We start from the raw sequence: 10,711 nt of genomic DNA on the forward strand, positions 1-10,711 counted from the left end.
AGCTAAGCGCTGGACTCTCATACTTTCACTGCCATTGTAATGACAGCGGCTGTGGCCATCTTGCCTGATTCCTTGGTCGGCTTTGTAAGGGATGACTACTTTAAAAAAAGGCCAAATTTGTATCAATTACTGAGTTTCCAGAGAAGTACAGGATGTTTCTGGGTACTGGGCTAATTTATCAGCCTAGAGGGAGGCAGGAGGCATCGTCAGCCCATGGGCAGGAAGGAATCAAACTCATTGGCCTCTGAGGGCCAGAGAGATGGAAGTGGCAGTGGGTGGTTGGAAATGCAATAGCCTACATTTAAACATAGTAACATAGTAGATGATGGCAGGTAAAGACCTGAACGGGCCATCCAGTCTGCCCAACAGCCAAGCTCATTATCAATTCATGATTAAACTGACAATGAATGTAGTATAAAATACTTGATCCTGGTCTTTCTGTGCCCTTTTTGGGACAAAGACCACAGAAGTCTGCCTGGCTTATGTTCTGACTACTGGAGTTGCTGTCGAAGTCCCCTCCAGACCATCCTAATCTATCTTGTCATATGCGGGACACATTTGTAGAAAATAGACGTCAGCGACCCAGCCAGAGATTAGAGTTGAGGCATATCAAGGGACTCACCCAGGATTACTAGATTTACACACATGCCTGAGCTGGGCTTGTTTCATGAGAGTTTCTGCCATGCTAGAAATAACCCCACACCCTTCTGAGCACTCTCTGAATTTTGGGAGGGAACCCTGTCCTCCCACATTTAATTCAGTTTCTTAGGGAGGTTCCTCAGTTTCCTCCATCCAAGGGTGTTTGGACTTGCTCCAAGGTCACCCGGGTTGTACCTTGTATGTTACAATATTAAAAATGCTTAAAAGTCTTGATTGTTTAGCAAAGCTTTTCGAGAATAGATTAGTACTGATAGCATTTACACCTGAATTTTCATAGAAAGATCTGAATATAGACATTCTTGTTTTAATTTATTTTGTATTTTTTTAAATTTAATTTTGTATTTTTATAATTTAGAATCTATTTGCGTTTTTATTCTACATTTTCTATTCTTTTAATGTTCTTTATTTTTATTTTATTTATTTGTACCTGACATAACGCTTTTGCTGGCAAACAGATCAAAGCGTTTCACAGTAAAAATAACATTAAAGCAAAGAAGAAAAGAATTACAATCGCCACAGGAAAGCTAACATCCACACAGAAAAGAAGAATAATCCCTATGGAACCCATTACCTGCCACCCGGCTCCCCACATAAGAATCTTTTACCATAGGGAGCCGTCATACTTTGATTTCTACTTAAAGACACCTTCCAGTTCTCTGTCTCCCTATAAATTAGTGGATCCCAAACCTGGTGGCACCCCAGCCAGTCAGGTTTTCAGGATATCCACAATGAATATTCATGAGAGAGATTTGCATGCAGTCCGAGTCAGGAGTTACCCTTGCACTGCTGATATTCAGATAGTTATTTTCACAACTTATAGACCACCTATACCTAAGCAGTTCCCCAACCCCAAAGCACTAGCCAATGGCTACTCCCTGGGCAATGGAGGGTTAAGTGACTTGCCCAGGGTCACAAGGAGCTGTGGTGGGAATCAGACCCCCAGTTTCCCAAAGATTTCAACCCACTGCCCCAATTGTTAGGCAGCAGCAGGAATCAAACCCAGTCCCCCAACCCACTGCACCTAACCACCAGGCTACTCCTCCACTCCTTAGGAACTGTTGAATATTGATAGCACCCGGGTGACTCCCAGAAGGCCACCAACTGCCTGAATATTCAATGTCATTACCCGGATAGGAGTTCGGCACTCAAAATTCAGCCACAATCCAGCCAGTGTATCAAAAAAATGCTGATTGTCACTGGTTGAATATTACGCCTGTGGACTATAAGTCCTCTGGGAAGAGGGAAATCTGTACTGTACTTGAATGTAACTGCCCTTGAGCTGTTACTAAAAATGTTACTAAATCCGAAATCCCATATTCCATCTCTTCTGATTTCTACATCTTCCTCTAAGGAGGTGTTGTAGTGTTTGGGGAGCTCTTTCTGTTTAGCTGTTCTTGTCCTTATGAAACGGAGTTAACAGGATGGGAAGATCTTCATCAGATCCCCATCAAGGCATTGCATCCATTCATGTAAAGCATGAGTACAGCAAGGATGGCTGAAGAACAGTTCTTCACCAGAGCTGTATGTGGGCATCACACTGATACACATAAAGTATGAATACAGCATGGACAGCTGAAAAGCAGATCCCACCAAAGCCCCATGCAGGCATCACACTGATACATATAAAGCATGAATACAGCATGGACAGCTGAAGAGCAGATCCCTACCAAAGCCCCATGCAGGCATCACACTGATACATATAAAGCATGAATACAGCATGGACAGCTGAAGAGTAAATCCCCACCAAAGCCCCATGCAGGCATCACACTGATACATATAAAGCATGAATACAGCATGGACCGCTGAAGAGCAGAACTCTACCAAAGCCCCATGCAGGTATCAACATGTAAAGAATGAATACAACACAGATCACTGATTATCAGATTCTCAGTAGTGATGCCCTGCCCTCTGCAGGTATCACACCAATATATCCCATCTTTTTAATGCATCACTTAGCTGCTTGTATTAAAATTAGCTGATTCTAATCTAGGTACTATCCCACCCTGGATTCTATATAGTGCACTAGAGATATGTGATGAAATTGGATTCTACAACAATGTATTTATATTTTGCTCACACCTTTTTCACTAGTAGCTCAAGGTGAGTCCAAGGAGGACTCACAATCTAAGTTTGTACCTAAGGCAATGGAGGGTTAAGTGACTTGCCCAAGATCACAAGGAGCAGCAGTGGGATTTGAACCGGCAACCTGTGGACTGCAAGACCTGTGCTCTAACCACTAGGCCACTCCTGTTAACAAGCAAATGAACACTGATAACAGTACTTAACAAGCAATAATAAGCTCTAATTAGCACTGATTAGAATTTAGGCGCACAACTCGCTAAGCATATTCTGTAACGATGTGCACCGAACTTCTAATGTGCGTAGGTAAAAAGTAACATGGTTATGGGCGAGGAAATGGGTGTTTTATGGGCGTTCTGAAATGTATGTGCCTAGTTATACAATATGGCCCAGTGCGCCTAAATCTACACACTGGGATTTATGCCACATTTTCATTGGTGTAAATGGTGCATAGATTTAGGCGCTGAAATACCAACTAAGTGCTTTCTATAATTGGCGCCTAAATCTAGGCACCGCTTAGAGAATACGCTTAGTCGGCAACAATTTTGGCACTGATTTTATAGGCACCTGTATATTATGGGCACTGCCATGAACCATGGTTTAGGCCTGAGAGGCCTAAGAACTGAAAGAGCACAGAACCAGAGACAATAGAAAAGCTGACAGATTAAAAGTCTGCTGGGACTCTTGTTTGACTTCTGTGTGATTCAAAGCCTCATGATCTGTTGCTGATCTAAGCAGACACCCCTTATGCAGACAAGAAATGAGGAAGGGGCGAGGGTGCTAATAAGCTTTGCAGACAAGTTTTGCAAGATAAAGGAAACAGATGTTCAATATGGAGAACGAAGTAGTTCCTTTGGAAAACAACTGTGCAGGATAAGGCCTTCTGAGAATAGCTAAACTCGCTAATTACTTCAATGAAAAAATTAACAACCTACGTAAAACGCTACCTCAGAACAATGCTAACACCAAAAACTTCATCAGTAATCTGGACCCAAATCCTGGAGAATACCCAGCCAACCGAACCTGGTCAAACTTCACGCTCACCGTCGAAACAGTAACCCAGGCAATCAAAAGGTTCTCCAGCACCCATTGCAAACTGGATACCTGCCCCAGCTACCTACTAAAATCCGCCCCTGACCGCTTCACAACAGAGCTCACATCCCACCTTAACTATATGCTCCAACAAGGTCTTTTCCCTGAGGAACACAGCAACATCCTACTCACCCCAATCCCAAAAGATACCAAGAAAACAGCAACCGAAATTACCAACTACCACCCAGTTGCATCTATACCACTAGCAATTAAATTGATGAAGAGCATGGTGACCAAACAGATTACCGACTACTTGGACAAGTTCTCAATACTCCACGAATCACAATTGGGTTTCCGCCCCCTTCATAGCACCGAAGCTGTGCTAGTCACTCTCCTGGCCAAATTCAAGCAGGAAATAGCCATAGGTAAAAGTATATTTCACCTACAATTTGACATGTCGAGCGCATTCTACATGGTACCACAAAACACTACTGAGACTCCTAGACTATTTCGGAATTGGAGGAAACATACTCAACTGGATCAAAGGTTTCCTAACCACCAGAACATACCAAGTAAAATCAAAATCAAACATATCACCACCTTTGAAAGCAGACTGCTGAGTACCTCAAGGATCACCACTATCACCAATACTCTTCAACATAATGATGATCCCACTAGCCAGGGCATTATCAAAGCAAGGCCTCAACCCGTTCATCTACGCAGATGATGTCACAATTTACATTCCCTTCAGACATGATCTAACAGAAATCAACAACGAAATTAAACTCGGCTTGAATACTATGGATTCATGGGCAAACTACTTTCAATTGAAACTGAGTACTGAAAAAAACACATTGTCTCATCCTCTCATCTGAACACAATGCCTACAAACCAACAACCTTAATCACCCCAGAACACACCCTCCCTATTTCAAACAGCTTGAAAATACTCGGCGTGACAATCGACCGCACCTCGCTCTTGAAAGCCAAGTGAACCCTACAACAAAGAAAATGTTCCACTCGATGTGGAAACTTAAACGCTTAAAACCTTTCTTCCTGAGGGAAATATTTCGTAGCTTAATACAATCAATGGTGCTAAGTCACGTAGACTATTGCAACGGAAGTTACACTGGATGCAAAGAACAACTTACAAAGAAACTCTAGACCGCTCAGAATACAGCAGCCAGACTAATATTTGGCAAATCACGATTCGACAGTGCCAAGCCCCTCCGTGAAAAACTGCATTGGCTGCCAATCAAAGAACGTATTACTTTCAAAATCTGCACCCTGGTTCACAAAATTATCTATGGCCAAGTACCAGGATATATGACAGAACTAATAGACCTACCACTCAGAAACATAACCAGATCATCGCGAACATACCTAAACCTCCACTATCCAAACTGCAAAAAAATTAAATACAAAACAACCTATGCGTCAAGCTTCTCCTATACAAGCACACAATTATGGAACGCACTGCCAAATGTTGTGAAGACAACCTTCAACCATCTAAACTTCAGGAAATTATTAAAGTCCTACCTGTTCAAAAAGGCATACCCCGCCGACCCAACATAAATGCCTGCACTCTGCAACACAACATAACCAAAGTTTGTACTGGACACTAAATAATCTTTCCTCTCCTTGATTCCCATTGTAATTGAAACACATGTTCCTTACTCAACCATAATACCACCTGTATTTGTTTCTTTACCGGACTGGCGAATGCCTCTGCGGTACTATGTAAGCCACATTGAGCCTGCAAATAGGTGGGAAAATGTGGGACACAAATGTAACAAATAAATAAATAAATAGATAAATAAATAAATAAATAATCTCACTATCAGCATTTTCAGTGAGCACTAACCACATTATTACCCTACTAGTAAAAAAGCCCCGTTTCTGATGCAAATGAAAAGGGGGCTAGCAAGGTTTTCTTCTGTGTGCATGTGGGAGTGTGTGTGTCCCTGCTCTCTGCCCTCTCTCCCTTCCCCTGTGCTGTGTGTCCCCTCTGCTCTCTGTCCCCTCCCCCCTCGGAGTCGAGTCCTTCAGTGTTAAGTTTCCTGCTGTGCTGTGTTTGTGTTACAGAGATAGTGAGGGCTTCTGCCCTCTCTCCCCTCCCCCCTCTGAGTCCTTCACTGTTACAGAGAGAGCGATTTGATTCCGTGCTTTGCTGTGTTTTCCTTCACTGTTTGTGTACAGAGAGAGCGAGGGCGGAACAGACACTCATGGGGAAACCGGATATCTCTCCCCCTTCACACTTCCGGCTGGAGGCTTCATTTAGAACGTTGGTGGTACCTTTTATATATAGAGATATCCAATAAGTATTAACCACAGAATTACCATATCCAGTAAGTTCAATTATTGTCATATTACGCGTGCATAACTTGTTACCTTAATGAGAATATATAAGTGATTGTATTTCCTGGAGATGTTGGACGCAGACAGCATTTCTATGCAGCAGTGTCTCTCTCTCCCAAAAGCATTTACTGATTGTATTGCATTTGGTATGTAGGGGAAATAAAGTAACTGATTGCTTTCACAAGACACAGCCTTGTGGTCTTTTGTCCCTCCAAATTGTGGGTTGGTGGTACACAAAGATTTGGGAGGGAGTATAAAGAACCATATATAGAATCTTCCCCTATATGGTTTTCCTACTTTTTAAAAACATATTTATCTCCAAGACTAGATCCAGTATCCTTCAATGCTTATGGCCCATCCTTTATGTTTATAAATCGACCCTAAGTTCCCTTTCTAGCTGTGTAAGGAAATCAATACATGAAATTCTGGAACAATACGGAAATCCCCAAACTGCTTTTCATAATATTTAAATCCAGGCCACACCTTTTGATGCATGAGGAACACTGAAATGTCTGTATTTGTCACTCATTCCTTCAGGGAGCCACCAGCTTCAGCCACAAGGTGACACAATATAAATAGTTTATAGTTTAAATAAATGACAAGCTTTCAAGAAAATAATCTACCTTCCCAGAGAGAAACAGAAGACTTTCAGTCCTCAAAAATGGACGAATCTATCTCCCATTAAAATAACCCCCAAAAAAACCTTCCATAACCTTCCTTTAAACGAGATTCAGAAGTTTTTTTGTTGTTTGGGGAGATGGCATTTTTTTTCTTTACCATCTCATAAGAAACAAAATATGTTTTTCCTTTTAACCTAAAAGTGGTATAAATTTTGGAAACAGGTTTGTTGGTTTTTCTTACCAAAATGAATGCACAGGAGAGCGACCAAACCCCACAGGATAAGCTTGTTCATGCTTTTTATTTCAAGCTGATCTCTTCCCAGAAAAAATCCCCTAGATGGTCAGTCTGGTACTTTCAAGCTCTGCTTCCACACTGCCTCTTCGTCCGTCCGAGGGATGCTGTGAGGTCTTCTGCAAAGAAACTTCTCCTCTCCTTTCCAGGTAATTATATATACACCCAGCCATTACCTCGGATCCTGGGAAGCTTGTCTGGATTTCTAAAGAGCCTCCCCAAAACTACTCCACCTCATTTTTTGGGATAATCATGAGGGAGGGTGATGGGGAGAGACAGGACAGCAAACCCTAAGTGTTTATAATAAGAAAATCTGACCAATAGGGGGGGGGGTCTTTTACTAAGGTGCACTCATGTTTTTAGTGCGTGCTAAAAATAGGAGCGCGCTAAATGTTAGAGACGCCAATGCATTCCTATGGGCGTCTAACGTTTAGCGAGCGCCCAATTTCAGTGCGTGCAAGAAATGTGAGCGCGTTTTAGTAAAAGACCCCCCCCCCCCCAAATAACTTCATTGTCCAAAAATACTAAATATTGGGAAGAACTGTTGCATTGACCCACCTCTTCTCTGACCTCCTATCAAAAGATTAAACTTGTATAACGCACCTGTTTCCAATCCTCTATTTAGGAGTGACAGCACGCTTTTCTGCCCTGGGGTTTGCCTTTCAAAAATGATTGCGAGGAGGGGCAGGATTGGATGGTAATCAGAAGAGAGGCCTGAAGGGTTAATGAGTAAAGACCCCTCTGACTGATACATGTAAAGCATGAATACAGCATGGACAGCTGAAGAACAGATCTTCACGGAGCTGTATGCAGGCAATTGGGATAAACTGACGGGGGGGGGGGGGGGGGGGGGGTGGTGGTAAACTGAAGGCAAGTTCTTTGTACAATTAAACAAGATATAATGAATGGTCTAAGTTACAGTGTGTGTAGCAAGCTAGTCCAGGTGCAGAATGAGTGTATAGTCACTCACCTTATGTATTAAAGGCTTGGGAGAAGAGCCAGGCTTTCACCTGCTTCCTGAAGTAGAGGTCGTTGGAGTATACGTAGCCCCTCTGGAATAAATTCCAGAGTGTGGGGGCTACTCTTGAGAAGACTCGCTGGCGGGTATCACATCGTGCCTCTGTATCACTCCATGGTGCACCTGCACCTTGAGTATTGTATGCAGTTCTGATCACTATCCCTCATAATTCTATAAAGTTGCCACAATTGCGCGCAAATTAATTTGAATAATGAGTCAATGAGTGCCAATAATTGACTTTTGAAATCAACTAACATGGAAAAAGGAGCACAGAAGTGTGAGGGCCATGGGCATTTTGGGGTGGAGCATAGGCATGGATTTAGTTGCATACACAATTATAGAAAAAGGGAGTTCCACACATATATTTAGGCAGGGTATTTGCACTATGTTTTCACTGGTGCAAATGGAGTGCCTAAATTTGCATGTGACCCCTTTGTTTAAACACTGTTCTTTAAACCATGCCTAACTTTAGGCCTGGCTTATAGAATAGTGCTTAAGCGGGGGGGGGGGGGGGGGGGGGGGGGGTTCTGTGCTGATTTTATAGGTGCAATTTATAGAATTCATCTCTATCTAAAAAAGGATATAGTGGAATTAGAAAAGATACAAAGAAAGGCAACCAAATGATAAAAAAAAGATGGAAGGACTCTCATGGAACAGCTAAAGAGGTTAAGGCTCTTCAGCTTGGAGAAGAGACAGCTGAGGGGAGATAGGATAAAAGTCTAACAGGCACTTGTGAGCTGGATTGGCCACTGTTGGAAACAGGATACCGGGCTTGATGGTTCTTTGGTCTGACCCAGTATGGCTAGTCTTATTTTTGAATGTTACAATAAAAATGTAGCGTCTTTAGGTTACAGAAATATGGAGTAGCTTAGTGGTTAGTGCAGCAGACTTTGATCCTGGGAGCTGGTTCAGTTCCCACTGCAGCTCCTTGTGACTCTGGGCAAGTCACTTAACCCTCCATTGCCTCAGGTACAAAATAAGTACCTGTATATAATATGTATACTGCTTTGAATGTAGTTGTCAAAAAAAAAAAAAACACAGAAAGGCAGTATATCATGTCCCATTCCTTTTCCCTTTAAAAGTACACAGACTCTTGAACGGCCATGTTTTACATTTTGAAGCACTGAGAAGGCTGGTGGCGCTTCATGCCACATCTAAGAATAACATCCCCCTGAACTGGTGGTCCACAATTGAAAGATAAACCAGTTTTAGTTAATAGAGATAGAAAACCCCTGACCTCTATGTCCCATCAATCTTTGGGACATCAACCAGGTCTGTGTGTCAGGATACCTATGCAAATGTTCATGAAGGATGTCTCCAGAGCTTGGACTATGAATCACGTTGATCTACACACCTTCAAATCTTGAAAATCAGGTTTGATTGAGAGTCCCTAGCGTCAGCTTTGGAACACCCTGCTATAGGGCTGTGGCTCTCATATAAGTCTTCAGAAGAACCATGTGATTGGTGGAGTTTTCATGAGATCCACAGGGAATACACAGGAAATAGACCTGTGTCCAGTACCGATGTTGAACACTAAGGTATCTCATGGACATTAATTTTCTATGTCCCAGATACCCAACTGGAAGGTCTCAGAGGACCACGCTGAGATCCAATCACTGTTCTACAGTGACCAGATATTTATGTTTATTTTAATTAAACTTAAAATCAAAGCAGTTTATAATTTAAAACAAGAGAAGAAAAGAAAACATAGTAGATGATGGCAGATAAAGACCAGTACAGTCCATCCAGTCTGCCCAACAAGATAAACTCATTGTGTGAGCTACTTTATATATATTTTTTGTTACATTTATACCCCACGCTTTCCCACTCATGGCAGGATCAATGTGGCAGGCAATTCCCACTCATGGCAGGCTATGGAGGGTTAAGTGACTTGCCCAGAGTCACAAGGAGCTGCCTGTGCCAGGAATCAAACTCAGTTCCTCAAGACCAAAGTCCACCACCCTAACCACTAGGCCACTCCTCCACACATATACATATACTTTATATGTATATCTGACCTTGATTTGTCCTTGCTATTTCAGAGCACAGACTGTAGAAGTCTGCCCAGCACTAACTTTGCTTCCCAATCACCAGTGTTTGTTACCACCCAATTTCCGCTAAGCTTCTGTGGATCCATTCCTTCTGTGTTTATCCCACACATTTTTGAATTCCGTTACCGTTTTCATCTCCATCACCTCCCGCGGGAGGGCATTCCAATCATCCACCACCCTCTCTGTGAAAAAAGACTTCCTGACATTTTTCCTGAGTCTGCCCCCCTTCAACCTCAATTCATGTCCTCTAGTTCTACCGCCTTCCCGTCTCCGGAAAAAGGTTTGTTTGAGGATTAATACCTTTCAAATAAATAGGACAGATGACTCCATTTCTGTTGCTCAGGCTAACCCACGCCTGGTTTATCCTCTACCATTGCATGTTAGATTTGCAGTTCTCATGGCCCTGTTTTATGAATTTTGGGCTGTGGGCTCCATCCATATATTCCAGCATGCACTGGGAGAAAGATAAATCCAGGACTGGATCTATCTCACCAGCAGAATGGAACTAGATGGTTAGTATCATACCCCAGCCCCCCCCCCCCCCAAGTTATATATTCAAGCCTTCCTGGGATCCAGCATGGAATCAGAAAAGGATAGTCTGT

At 42.6% G+C, this 10,711-nt stretch overlaps 1 protein-coding gene across 3 annotated transcripts in view; it reads right to left on the reverse strand.

The window, feature by feature from the left end:
- SPACA4 (sperm acrosome associated 4) overlaps positions 1-7,179 on the reverse strand; it is a 101,188-nt gene extending 94,009 nt beyond the window's left edge. For 2 of the 3 annotated variants that reach the window (XR_003941523.1, XM_030197443.1), the window contains exon 1: positions 6,990-7,179. Coding sequence is in view for 2 of the 3 variants with exons in the window: in XM_030197443.1 (XP_030053303.1) it covers positions 6,990-7,041 (52 nt within the window). In the remaining variant the exon portion in view is untranslated. The remainder of the gene's footprint in view (positions 1-6,989) is intronic. The other variant, XM_030197445.1, reaches the window with a different exon arrangement.
- Between the last annotated feature and the right edge of the window lie 3,532 nt (positions 7,180-10,711).

Source organism: Microcaecilia unicolor, chromosome 3, assembly GCF_901765095.1.
Source record: "Microcaecilia unicolor chromosome 3, aMicUni1.1, whole genome shotgun sequence".
Lineage (NCBI taxonomy): Eukaryota > Metazoa > Chordata > Amphibia > Gymnophiona > Siphonopidae > Microcaecilia > Microcaecilia unicolor.